The sequence below is a fragment of the Cyrtonyx montezumae genome, unplaced genomic scaffold (assembly GCF_038088225.1).
Source record: "Cyrtonyx montezumae isolate F1298 unplaced genomic scaffold, pur_monq_1.0 scaffold_1, whole genome shotgun sequence".
Taxonomy (NCBI): Eukaryota; Metazoa; Chordata; class Aves; order Galliformes; family Odontophoridae; genus Cyrtonyx; species Cyrtonyx montezumae.
The window spans coordinates 3,973,886-3,987,913 of NW_027071825.1; the positions used below are offsets into that span (position 1 = coordinate 3,973,886).

Genomic DNA, 14,028 nt, shown 5'->3' on the forward strand with positions numbered 1-14,028 from the left:
TAGGAAGTTGCTCTAATGATCATTAAGGGAGATTTTGGTCTATTCTCAAACGGTTTATGAAATATGAAACAACCTTACTCTGTGCTTTCCAACAAACCAGTTGTCTGGTTCCATCCAGCCTTTACTTTGAACTTGTTTCTTTAATGCCTGCCTGTGTTTTTATGTGGAATTCCAAATTGCCTTTTTCCCTCTGTTTCATCTTTGACTTTTCCTCTCTGGCTGCTGGTGTAATAGTACATTGTGTTTGAGGCTGGACATGAGCCAATCCGTGAGCCTGAAACAGAAGAAAACATTTATCAGGTATAAAATCACTGCTTCTGTGTTTCCATTGCAACAATTGCAAGCATTTAGTAAAACACATTCCATATATAATTCACTTTTATTACTTTTCATTCATCACAAAAATGTCTGACATTTCATTCTTATGACCTTACGTGAATAATCTGCTGGTCTCCATGTATTAATTTGTTTGTCTGTTCAGCTTCTGCAGGTTTTATTAACTTTATCTATAAGTTTTGCCAAATTATGAAGGACTTTAAACCTCGAGCACACCATATAAAGTGATAACTGGTGAATTCTCTTTTCTCCTGTTAATTCTTTTACAACTGGTCTAAGAAACAGATACTGAAATCTAATGGAGACCATCTAAGTAATTTTTAGAAAGGCTTTTTAATGGTACCATTATTGGTTTTTGTCTAACCAAGGAGAACAACTGAGCAAAACCTGAGGGTTTTCAGTGGACAACCCCCATATTGGGGAAAATACTTCTAGTGTGTTATATATTATGTTAGAGCTCAAGCTCATGTTCTTCACAGTGACAAAAGAGTTGTATTGAAAGCAATATAAAATAATCTTTTGTCATTCAATTTATTCTCAAGGATTTCCTACAGGGTTTATTAAAATATAATGTAATTCATTCTGTATCACATAGTAGGAGCAAATCTGGAAATAGACAGAAATCTCTCCGTGCTGTAAGAAAACTGTATTTTGAGGAAATCATTTGGTATGGAGGAGGAGGAGATCCAAGAAGTGATTAAACATTTCATCTGGCTGTGCTAGATGTTGATCTGCTAATAGGAAAAGCTTTTGTAAGGTAGACAGGAGCAGGGAAAGAACAAAAAGGGGAAAAGTGTTCTTTTAAGTAATGAGAAAAGGTAGGAAGATAATAGAATAAAATGAACAGGTAGCTGTAAACCAAAATAGGGAGAAGTTAAACTGGGAAAGGGAAATGCAAATGAAAAAAATAGAAAATAACAATCTTGTAGGCATCTTCACAGTGTCATTAAGGTGAAGTTCATGTAACCTGTTTCTGTAGACTTCTAGGCATCCCTGCTGCACAAAATAGAGTACTCATTACATCCATAGAGCAAGGCATTCAGAGCTCTCAAGGTGAGATCATGCCTAGGGTTGAGTATTTTCCACCAAATAGTGTTGAAGGTTTGGCTATTTTCAGAAAAACTGTCTTTTAAAAAACGACTACTCTAGTTGTCATTTTCGTGCTAGAAACAAAATTCCAGTGACAGCAACATTCAGACAGAAAATTCCAATAGCTCTTCATCAGGGCACAAACAAAGCTTGTAGGGAGGCTGTGAAGAAGTGTCAGTGAAAGCAAGCACAAATAAGGTTGTCAGTCGCAGGGTTTGCAGATCTAAAACTAACTGGTGGATGTGGAAGAAGTAGGACGTTTATTCTGAGGAGTTGCCTAGAGAACAGAAGGACTCATTGGATGTTTACTTAAAATGGAAATAGAAGATGGAAAACAGGTAGTGAGTTACTCATCTCAAGGTTACTGGCCTGTAAGTCACCAGAGAGTTGCTCAAGGCTTGATTTGACAGTTTCAGGATGTGAAGAAGTGTTTTCTCCCACAGAAAATGCACAGAAGTGAGCAGAAAATACCTGTGATAAATAATACGCCATAATCTAGGTGTAGCAGTCTAGCATTGTCCTGCTCTTTATTTACTGCACGCAATACCTTGAAAAGAGCAAATGCTGAGATTAGATACCATCAAGTCTTATTCCATTACCTATTGCAATGACCAGATGCTGAAGTATAGCTACCACAGACTTGCCCAGAGCCTCTGGCTCCCTAGTTCCCACACACTTCACAGCTTACTATAAATCTAGGATTCCACATTTTACACTCAGATCCCCAGAAAAATTGTTTCTCTTAGAAGATCTCGATGAACTCAGAACCATACAGTTTTTTATTAAGTGAAATTGGAAGCTTTGTTGCTTTGCTTTTAGCTTGGTACAAATCCTCAGTTGCCTCATGAGTCCTCACCTCAGCCTAGCAAAATCTGTCCTCTGGTGCTGTTCTGTTTTTTCAACCAAGAGCTGATACTCAAAAAGTTCTACTTTCCCGTGGTAGAGGAGATTCCTACCCAATGAATAACTGAAGATGGAAGATAAATACTCAGTGTGATAATCTCTAATCTTGTTTAATGTGGTAGAGGTCACAACTTTCTTTTTTCTCTGTCTATCATATTTCTTTGATACATTATCCCAAAAGCTGCACCTCTTTGCTCTTTTAATACCGTCTGTCTTCATAATGTATTAGTTAGAATCATTAAAGTTGGAAGAGGCCTCCAGAGTCATCATGGCAACAATCAAGAATGAATCACTGAGCTTGAATTAGATCACTGAGCGTCTATCTATCCTCTCACCTAGTGTCTGATTTCTTAATGGCATCTTTTTGCCTGTTTGTTTTATAATAGTAAGATGGGGATGGGATTTTGCCATGTGTTTTTGTATTGTGTATGTTGAGCACTGCTCTGTAAGGAGGGGCACGTTCTATGCTGCAAGCAGTTGACTGTTTAGGACCAGTGTCTTGAGTTGTGGTGCTTCTGCTTGTGTAAGGTGCAAGTACATCAAACTGGTTTTCAGCCTGTCCTAGAGGCAGAGCTGTTGGCAGTACTGATGCTTCTAGGAATGTGCTGATATGGCTGTGCAAAGAAAAAAGCAGGAAGAGCTGAGGAAGAAGAGAATGATGGAGGGGGGGGAAGCTTTCCAGAGAGAAAATGAAAATGCCATGCTGGTTATAGTTTATAAATAGTTAATCTCACAGCGTTTGTCTTCTCTTCAAGGAAGACTAAACATTCCAGTGACGTATGAAATAGAGTATTCATGGTTCTGCACAGTCACCTACCAGTCTGTGAAGAGAGACCTTTTTTCTATTAGACTGAGCTGCTCCATTCTCACAGGTCTCGCACAGCTCGTATGATACATGGCTTTAGTGGAAAAGACCAGCGCTTTCAGAAAACTGAGGGAAAACAAGTCATTTCTGGGTTAGGAACAGAAAAGAAGTCTTAAAAATTTTCCCATGATGATAAACTGCATTCTGTTTCTGTGAGGGTTTTGTATTTATGCCTCTTGATTACTCTTGAAAAGCTTCTTCCGTGTTAATATTTCAACACTTAAATGTGAGCACGTGGATGCTAAAGCAGTACAGAAACCTTTTGGTATAGAATATAAAATAAGAAATGATTGTGCAGCTCAGAAATACATGCTTCCTTCAGCTTTACCTAAAATGGACCTACTCTCATATCAAAACTCCAAGAAATTTATAGTCTTAGAAAATAAAGGATAGTCAGTTTATCAAATAGGTGAGATTTTTTCTGCTGTTGACCTGTGAGGTTTCATAAATGTTTGAAATGTAACCTTAAGTTGAGTGCCTTTGTTCAGTAGAAAAAGCAGCGCTGATTTACTTAGAGCGTGTGTGTCTATTTAGAGTCTCTTTTTTTCTTTACTGTTCTTTTAGCTTGTGTCATTTACAATAGGCATTTAGTGTTTTTAGGAAGGAGAAGAAATACAATTGCAAATTATAAATATGTAAAACAGCAGTCCTTAGGCATGCTAAGCCCACTATTACAGAGCAAATGAATTCACATGAGTAGGATGTAAATGCCCAAGGTGTAAATTATGACTGTTGACTCACTTAGTTTATTTAATTGTATCATCATCGTCCCTATCCACAAGAGATGCTTTTGACTCCAGTTCCCTGGCTGTGAGTGGCTGTGCAGCCTCATACTCTGACAGGCCATAATTCTTAACAGAATTGCAGATTTGTGACCAAGCATCACTTAGAGCAGCCCATGGGACTCAATCACTGCAGACATACATATTACGGCTTCACTTGACTTAGATTATTAAATGAATTGGAAGAAAGAAATGGAATGGCATAGGCCGAACACCTCTCTCTCAGATTGCAGCGCTTCTCTGGATCTCTTTTACAGAGGAAGATGACATTCTGGCCTGATCATAACTTCCATGTGCATCTTCTGACCCCCATATAAAATGATTAAGCAACCACTTTTGTAGGAAAGAGATCCAAAAGCACCTGAATTTCATGCAGCTGGACTAAATTGAGAATGAAAATCTCATCTCTGAGCACTACTGAGTTTTAGATTCTTAAAAATTCAGATAGATGTTCTATTTCTTCAGTGCCATCTTCATTAACGTTGCTGCTTGAATGTTAAGGATACCATCCTTAAACAACTACCTTGTATTTACATATCAGTTGCAGACTTCAACTTTTCATTGAACCTGCTGGAAGAATGACCATAGCATTTGTTTGCTGTTGCAGGTTCCTACCAGCCAAAAGAAGGAAGGTGTTTATGATGTGCCAAAAAGTCAACCTGTAAGTGTAAGTATCTTCACTATCTATATGCAGGGAAGAAGGTATGTTTCTTAGCTTCTGTGACTATTATTATTGTATGTAATGTTTGCCACGTCCTTTAGGATGTGGATTTCATTGTTGGGTTTCAAATTTGTTAGGTTTCAAAGTAACCAGGGTGGTCAAGTCACTTATATCCATCTCACTCGTTACTTAATTCTCCTACTTTTTGTCTTTTCTGGTTGATTCTTATGCAAGCCACCATATATAAAAGTGATGTCTGGTTAAGAGTTGACACTGAGCCTTCTGCGTGTTATTACATGAATTTTTGCTGCTTGGATCAGAAGAGTTATTCCATTACCCAAAGCTATATAAGGCTTATCACCCTTTGTCGTGCAGACTGCATGTGGCTGTGTTTTCTCCCCATGCACTCCCTGAGATCTCCTCCCAAATGACTGTTATTTCTGTAGTGCTTGAAGTATGTAACAGGTTGAGTGTCAATAGAGATGGTAGACTGAATTCTTTCTGTTCCGTGCCTTGCATGGACAGTTGATTTTGCTCAAAAAAAGGAGGGTAATACACTGTTTTATCCAAATGGCAACATTCCCTTTCTGCATATGAGCATCTAGAAGTGGTGAAACATTTATCCCCTGAATGTATAAGGAATGGTAATAAGCTGCTGAGAGAAGTGGAATGACAGATGCCTCAGCAACAAAACATGCATTTGCTGAAGGGTGGGTTGTGTTGTTTCGTATACATTTCTGTAAATGAAACAATATCTTGATAAAACATTTGATTGTGTTGGTTGCACAGAAAATACGTATTTCTAAGGATGTGTGTGTGAAAAAAGGAGGAAAAGGTCAGGATTTCAGTCTGCTGTAAGCATGGCAAAAATGCCTGTATTTGGGAGAGGGAAGGAGAGGGGCTCATTTCACACAAGGATGTGGTAAATTGCACAGCTTGGGCTGAGCACAGAGACTGAGATGCCAAATAAAAAAGATAAATGCTGGGGAGGGGCTGGATGGGGCTCTGAATTGTGACACTTCTGAGGTTTGCACAAACAAACAAAACTTCCCATAAATATTTCATGATAATCCACTAGGAGGAGGGAGCCATCATCTTGTTGGCTGGGAAAATGTAGGAAGATAACTCATGTTGCATAGCTAATTAAAGGTACTTGTGGACCAGGAATAGCTGTAGATTTTTCACTCATTTCTCACATAGCTCAGCGTTAGAATTCTTCCTCTGTATGTTCCCTGTGACTTTTTTATTATTCCTTCAGTGATGTTTCAGATTTACTCTGGGTATAGTCTGTAATTTAGGTCATTACAGTATGACTGTGTGTACTCCACACTTGCAATCATGCCTGCAAGACACTTTGGTATTAGACTGTCCTAGTAAAAAGCATAGCTGTGAGATATAAGGCATATGGAACCTACTCTGTAATCATCAAATGTATTAAATGTGTCATCTCTATGGAGCATGTTGCAGACTTAATTTGTTGTTATTTCATGGTTATATTTAAGCTGGTTAGACCTTTTCCTCCAAACAAGTTATCTACTTTAATTTATAAGGGGGAAAAAGGAAAAAGGAAAGAGGGAGAAAGTCACAGTGGAGATTTTATTTCACCTTTTATAGTAACGTGTATTAAAAAAAGTAATAATAAAAGAGGAAAGGAAAGAAAACCAGTGACTGCTCTTAAAATTAGCAATTTAATATTCCACTGCCCATCTGATTTATTGCTCCCCCTTCCGTGTGTGAGACTCTCTGTCATTGAGACACTTGCCATAATTTTTTTTTTCAATTTATAGCTGTCCTTATTATATAAACCTCTAAAATTCAATCTGAGGGCAAATAATCTAGCTCATCTACCTGGTTTAAATTTATAAGGACGCTTTCTTTATTAGGAGATCTTGCTTTCATTAATTTCATAATGGATGAGAGAAGAGAAAAACTTTTTTGTAGCTCCTAATAGATTTCAGGCACCATGAATTCTCTCTTCTGACAATAAATACAACACTTAATAAAAATGCAGCAAGTTTTGCTCGAGTTCAAGCTGAATTGCCCGCGTTCCCTAGATAGAGATCGATTTTCCATCTTGGGGTTGTTTTCCTCTGATGTGCTCTCAGCCAAATTGTCCCTAGCCTCAGCACATCAAGGTGGGGGCATGGAGCAGGTCATCTTGGAGCCTTCCACCTTGGGCTCTCTGTGAAGAGGAGAGAAATAGGCACCTTGAGGAATGTCCTCCTGTCTTGTAAGGTGTCCCTCTCAAGTGGAGGTGAGTGTATGTCTGGATATGTTCAGCTGTCATGCTCTTGTGTCTGTGGAGGAGCTCTAAAGGAATGACAAGGAACTGACTTTCAGGTAGTTAGGCTTAGGTGGGATGAGTTCTGCCATAATGCTGAACGTAAAAGGCAGAACACAGCCCAGCTCCAAACACACCCTTCTCCCAGAACCCAGTTTCCTCCCTGTGTACGTATCTCCCTTCCTCTGTATCAACTGTCTCTTCTTGTACTCATTCTCATTTCCTCTTTGTTCCTTCCTTAGACAAATTCTCATACTCTCAATTCAATGGGGGTAGACATCAAGCAGACAAAGAAAGCAAGCTTACCCCAAACAGCTTGTGTTAAGTGGTGCACGCTCCGATTTGAAACTGTAGTTCTGTAAGGGAAATTAATTATTCTAAAAAAAGTGAAATGTTTAATGAGCTCTTTTTGTCGTAAATTTCCCATCCTCTCCCCCTGATACATACACATCAAGTTCTACCTGTCATGGTGTTTTTAGTAATAAGAGTCAGACTGTAAATACCCTTCACTGAGACTGTCAGTCACATCACAATAAAACCTTCTCATCAAAATGTCTAAACTCTCTGCTTACCATTTTATGAAGGCTTTCAAAGAACTCGTCTTACTGCTGTGTAAAGATTCAAAGCATTATAGCTGATGCCTCACGGGGCAGGCAGCCATTTAGATGTACCATCTACATGGGAAATACTCCTAAATGAACATGGAGCAGGCAGGGAGTAGTTGGCTGTCTTAAGGGAAAGGCAGGGGAGGACCACCAGCTCTACACAGGGGGATGCTCACCATGACCTCTAGTTGTAGATGAAGCTGGGCTGGACCAGAGCCCACCCAGGTCTCGGGGCCACAAGGACTGCCTGGCCCTCCTGCCAAGATGGGGAGCAGTGTTTGGGAGAGCTGTGTTTGGTTTCTGGCTAGGAACGTGGTGCCATTTGCATATTTTTCAGATCCTATGTCATAAGAAGCATGCCTGGAGTCATCTGGAAGGCATGGGCACACCATCACCAGCAGCTCACACAGAAGGTCTGGCCCTGGAGTTAGGGCATCTCAAAATGTCTGGCAGTAGAGCAGCTCAGAGCAGCTTTCCAGATGACTCCGATCCTCTAAGAAGTTACTTTTTTCAATGCCACTTGGTATGGAGGAAACCTTTATAGCTGTGTCAACCTTTATGCAAACCCATAAGTTTGCATCAGTAGCTTTACTTTGCAGACTGGTGATGTTGACTTCAGCCTCTGCCCACCAGCTTTTGGGATTTAATTTTCATACAGGGGAAGAAAGAGTGCACAGACCCCACCTCTGACCATCTGTGCCTGCAGAGCCCTCCCTTTCTCCTTACCTTTGCTGAAAGAATGCTGTAGTCAAATGCCTGACTTAGCTGCATTCAGCCCAATCTCATATCCAAGGCTTGACACTGGCCATGGATTTTTATCAGCTAACTGTGGCAACATTTGAAAATGCATTAGCTTGTTAGGATAATGTTTTGTGTCATGAGTTTCTGTGGTGTTTTGGAAGGCATTTATAGAAGTGGATATGCATATGCATCTCTGGAATAGCTGTGACATTGACTGTTCTGAATTTCTGCCGCACTGGGTACACTGAGATGTGTGGAGCTGGCATTAGGTGCCAATTCAGGTCTGTCATTATCCATATTTTAAATATTTTCCACACTATTAAGGGTCTCTGAGATTTTTCAAGGTGGTTTTTCATTCATTTTAGCAAGATCCATGGGCCTTTTCTTCTATTATTTTGTAGTTTGTGCATGTTTATGCCAGCACAAAATGGAAGTACTTTTACCCTCACCCAGCACTGGCACAAGCAATAGTGCAGCTAGTAATGGATCCACAGAAAAAAAAACTTCAAACACCTGAATTTTCCCTGGCAAACTGTTCAGCAAATGAGGTTAGCATCCTGATCTGAGGCTTGGTTCAAACTACATCTGTTTTCCAGCAGAGGAACTAGCCTCCAGCAGTCATCTCATGGAGATCACAGCCATAAACTTGTGGTTATTGGGTGCAGTTGGATGTTCGTTCCCCAGTCAAGTGCTACAAGAACTCAATCTTTGTATTTTTGTTTGGTTTTGTATTGCCATTTATTTTCTTTCCCATGCAATTTCTGCTGGAGATATTTTGTGTTTTATACCTTAATAAAAATTCTCATGGCCCAGCAAGTGGAAACCAGGTCCTCCTCCCTACTCCTCTCAGTTTATAACATCTATAATGTAAAGTGATCATTTCTTCAAATGTGTTGTATGCGCAGCTTATGTAAGAGCTAAACTCAAAGTTAGGGATATTTCAGCTGATTCTTGGAAATGGTTTTTGCATTGCACCGAAGAGCAAGAACATTCAAAAAGCTATTAGTCTGAATAAAGTCTGATATTTTTCCCTCAGTATGCATGGTTAGATATTAGAATGAATTCATTTAAAGCCTGCCAGCATGCTTCCCCTTCCTTTATTTGTGAGATTGTAGGATCGTAGAATAGTTTGGGATGGAAGGGACCTTAGAGATCTCATTCCACCCCCCTGCTATAGGCAGGGACACCTCCCTCTAGACCAGGTTACTCACAGCCCCGTGCAGCCTGGCCTTGAACGCTTCCAGGGAGGGGGCATTCACAACCACTCTGGGTGTCATTCTCAGGATGTGATACAGGTTGACATCACCCTTTGGACTTTTGATTTATTACAGTCTGATGGAGAAAACAAAACTGAAGCGTTTTCAATACCATTTCCTATATAATGAAATACCTGAGGTGCACAGGGAATTCAGCATTAAGTTCCCTTCAAATGAAAAGAGAAAATAAACAAATGAGTAAGTGTGTGTTTTGATCGCATCAAGAGATCCTTAATTTGAAGGAGGCTATCGAGCAGCAGTGAGACAGTTTGTCAGTGCGTTGTGTGTAATCAGGAACGCTTCTTTGTTGAGTTATCATGTTGCTCCATTAATCCCACAGCAGTTCTGTGGGATAACAGTGCGCCTGTTGGATATGTTTAGTGGGTCCCAACCTACTGGCAGCAGTTTCACTGATTGTTGGTTTAGTCACAGTTCTGCTGTGCTCCTTCATTAGAGTTCTAATTGTGTTTTTTTTAGAATGAATTGTAGTTAATTAGCAAGCTGCTTGCAGCTCGTGGAGCTCATGTAGTAATATCAGCATTCCTTGTGTATATAGATGTACAGGTATCCCAAGTCCTGATGGCCAAGAGCAGTGATTTGAACCATCGGAAAAAAAAGCCAAAGTATTTACACTTTCAGCTAAAATGAAAATAATATATCTTCAAGATTGGTATTAACCATTGACACGTCAATAAACTTCTCATATGAAATACTCATTGGGATCAGAAGCACAGAGCAGCAGCATGGCCAGGCGATCTCTGTGTTATCTGCTGGGCCAAGCAGAGGGCAGGAAATGTGTGCAAATCCCTCTGCTATGAGAGGATCTGAATAGCTAATACCCAGCAAAAAGGTTAATTGCTAATTGCTGGTTAATCACTATATTTAGTATCCTACATACTCTTTTTAACTTGCTGAGATCTGTATCGGAGTGCAAGATAATTACTGTTGGGTTCTTTTTTTTTTGGTGTTTTTTTTTTTTTAGCAACATCTTTGCTTCATTCTCTGGGATTTCAGAGCCACGCTTTATGAGACTGCTTTTATCATCTCATCTGCAAAATCTAGCAATATTAATCAGGCTTCTTCCTGCTATAAGGCAGTGCTGATCCATTCCTTTGGTAAAATCAGGCCAAGTAAAGGAGCTGACTATTCTGTCTACCACAGATGTAGAACTGAAATTAAAAACATATGTTTCCCACTCTTAGATTTCCCTTTTAAACTCCAAACACTGCTTAGAAAAAGCCGATTTTCAGAATGCTTGGCAGTCAGAAGGGATACTGAAGTGGAGGTGAATCATTTTTGATTCAGGTTTATGAAAGCTGCAGTTCACTTATCTCTTACCGCTTCTTTACTCCTGTGTTGTTGTTTTTCTCCCAGCTCTTGGATTGCATGTTTTTCTTTCCTGAACAGTGAAAAGTGTCACGAGGAATTTCATTACTGGCTGGAGTGCTTTAAAAAGCTTGCTGCTGCTTTAAGAAGCCAGATTTACATAGCTCATGTTTAGAAGATTTACAATATGTCTCACATGCCTGTATGGGAAGATGGAGCTTTCATTACAGGTTTCATGTCAAAGAGATACAAGGATTAATGCTGGCTCCTCCGCCTCGCTCTGCTCTGCCAGCTGAGGTGGAGGGGTGTGCTTATGTTAAGGAGATGTATTTTTGGGTAATGAAGGAGAGAAAGTCCAGAGGAACCCATAGATGGCAAGATCAGGGGCTGGAGTGTCTTCACAGAATTCTGGTTGTTTAATATCATCACAGAACCACTCAACGTTTTGGGTTTGAAGGGACCCCAGAGCTCACCTAGTCCCACCCTTGCCAATGGGAGCTTCTCATTTGCCTCATGTTTGATTTTTAGGGATTGACCTTCTTAAGAAAGGTCTTTACAGCTTCGATAAATGTTATCTGAAATTTGGCATTCTGTGGACACTTGGGTCATGATTTGCCTTAAGTATGTTGGTGGGTAGAGAGCTGTGTGTGTGTGGGCACACAGTTGGCTCATGCATTTACACAGATGTACAAGAAGAATTTAAATGCAACTTGATTTGTAGAAGGAATTTGAAAAATAACTGTGGCAAGAAAACCTGCATCATAAGTACTGTTACTGATGTTCTCCCAGTCAAGAGGAAACTGTGTTTTTCCACAAATAGTTGCTATTAGATCTTTGGTTCTCAACTGGATTTCTTTTCTCTGAGTCCTTCCTTTCCCCATTTCACTGAAAAGTTCCATTAATGTCATCAGAACCAGACTGCATATGATAATTGATGAATTAAGAAACATCTGGAAAAGTAAATAGAATGCAAATATTGGCATTACTGTATTCATCAGAAGATTTAGCACGTATCAATTTTGTTTGTCCCCCATCTTGCAGCATTTAAGATTCATTCTGACTGTGTGATTTCATATCTGTACTCGCTGCAAGATGGAAAGGGTTTTTGTTTCAATAGTGGAGTCAATAATTATGGAGGTTATCATTTTCATGCTCAGAAATTCATGTCATTTTCATAAATCATTCATTTCATTTCATAAATCATGCTTTACAGCTGGAGAATGGAAACTTATTGCTGGACATTGATGAAAATCTTGGTTCAGTCACTCAGGTAAGGTTGTGACACTAAAAATGCTTTAAGGAAATACAGATGAAATCAGCTGTAGGAATAGTGCCTTTTGAAAATGTTTTGCTTGGGATTAACTTTGCTGGAACTTAGCTGATATCAGGTGTGAATAGAACAGTTTGTGGGGACAGCTCTGCAAAAAACTCAGCAGTGATGAAGGGGGGAAAAAAAAGAAAAAGAAAAAAAAGAGCAGATTTAGGGGTGACACTGAACAAGTCATTCAGAGAGATGAGAGGAAAGTGTCCTCTTTTGAGATCTGGTGTCTCCTGGCCTTTTGAATCAGCAGTGCCTACATGAGGCTTTGGGTGACTTGAGAAGAGTGCTGCCCTTGTCGTCATTCCAAATTTGTGAGCATTGTAGCAGTGCTCACAAGTGTGTGTGTGCCCATGCTCTGGGCTTTTTGGTTTTTCTGCAGTACTTGTAGCAGGATTTTGGTCATATACTCTGGAACTGATATACCCTCAAGAGAACGTAGATTTTCTTCCATATTCCTTCTTCTATTTTCACACAGATACTCAGAGGGATATATAGGCTCATATGAGGAAAATACACTGTTATATCACTAAAGTAATGTGATCTGTTTAATATATGGCATGATGTGAGAAAACATGAAATAATTCATCCCTAGGTACGTTTTTAGACATAAAGCTGAGAGCTATCCAAGCTGCTATATAGATTCTAGGCAAAACTGATTGTAGCATTGCTTTGTAAGTGGGAGCAGAGATTGGATTGCAAAAATGTGCGAACCTTTGAAACTATTATATATTGAACGATAGCTGTATTTGTTAAAAGAGCTTTTCTTTATAATAAGAATGGGGAAAAAAAATCTTAGGTTTTTTTTTCTCCCCTTTATTGGCTTGTAAAGCTGTGAAGACTGATCAGCTAGCATGGTGGTTAGTGTAAGGGTCCAGTGTTGGCTAGATTTGCAGGTCAAGACTCAAGTTAATATCAAGTGTATATGAAAGAAGGTTGCAGAGAGCTGAGATGCAATGAACCAAGTTAATATTGCCACTAAATCTCATTTATACCAAGAATTCTGGCTTCCCATATGTGTGGGTATGATTGAGTACAGTGTAGGGGAGAAGGAAAGCCCACAGGCAGAAGAAAGGTGGTGGAGAAGTAGTCCTTGAGCTGCCTCTATGGCATTCCTCTATATCTGTCCCACTAAGGACTGTGGATGGGTTTAACTTTCCCATGGAGTTCTGAGATTTGGTGGCCCTGGACTTCAGCTGAGCCAATCTTGGGAGAAAGCACCCAGCCAGAGAGGACATCCCTAGATGTACAACTGCTTCTGCTGCCTTCCACTCAGATCTCAACGTGAGCACACGCAGACCCTGTGGTTATTTCTGTCCTTATGGTTCAGTCATGAGCAGCTTCTTTCTAATTGTAAAGACTGGCCACATTCTCTAGCCCTGCCCGTACTGAAAACTCCCATTACCTTAATCAACAGCGTTCGTTAGAATAATGGCCAGAGGATGAGTGCTGGAATCAGGCTGTCCTGAAATTGACCCTTTGAAAGTGGAGCCTCTCTGAGCGTTATATCCCTATAGGGATCCTTCAGATTGTTGTATTAACCTTAATTAATATCTTACTCTAATTTCCAGTTAAAATATGAAGACTTTCATCCCAGTCATTTGGCACAGTGAAGCATTGGGTAGAAATGAGCAATTTTATTCCAGAGCATGTGACAGAGGTTTGATTATGCAGCCAGTCAAGGTGCTCCTTGTTATGAAAGTGCTTTTTCCCCTCTGGTCCAGACTTGTACGGGTGACCTATTTTGATATCAAACTGAAGGATGCCCTTAGAAAACACTTCCAACATGAGTTACGTGTGGTTTTACAAACTTATAATAACCCAGTTGTGCATCCTCCTTCAAGTCCACTTATCCAGGTCACACC

At 39.9% G+C, this 14,028-nt stretch overlaps 1 protein-coding gene across 6 annotated transcripts in view; it reads left to right on the forward strand.

Moving 5' to 3' along the window:
* DAB1 (DAB adaptor protein 1) overlaps positions 1-14,028 on the forward strand; it is a 181,012-nt gene that overhangs the window by 153,349 nt on the left and 13,635 nt on the right. For 5 of the 6 annotated variants that reach the window (XM_065738277.1, XM_065738299.1, XM_065738291.1 and 2 more), the window contains 3 exons: positions 235-300; positions 4,583-4,642; positions 12,059-12,115. In XM_065738277.1, coding sequence (XP_065594349.1) covers positions 235-300; positions 4,583-4,642; positions 12,059-12,115 — 183 coding nt within the window. The remainder of the gene's footprint in view (positions 1-234; positions 301-4,582; positions 4,643-12,058; positions 12,116-14,028) is intronic. The other variant, XM_065738315.1, reaches the window with a different exon arrangement.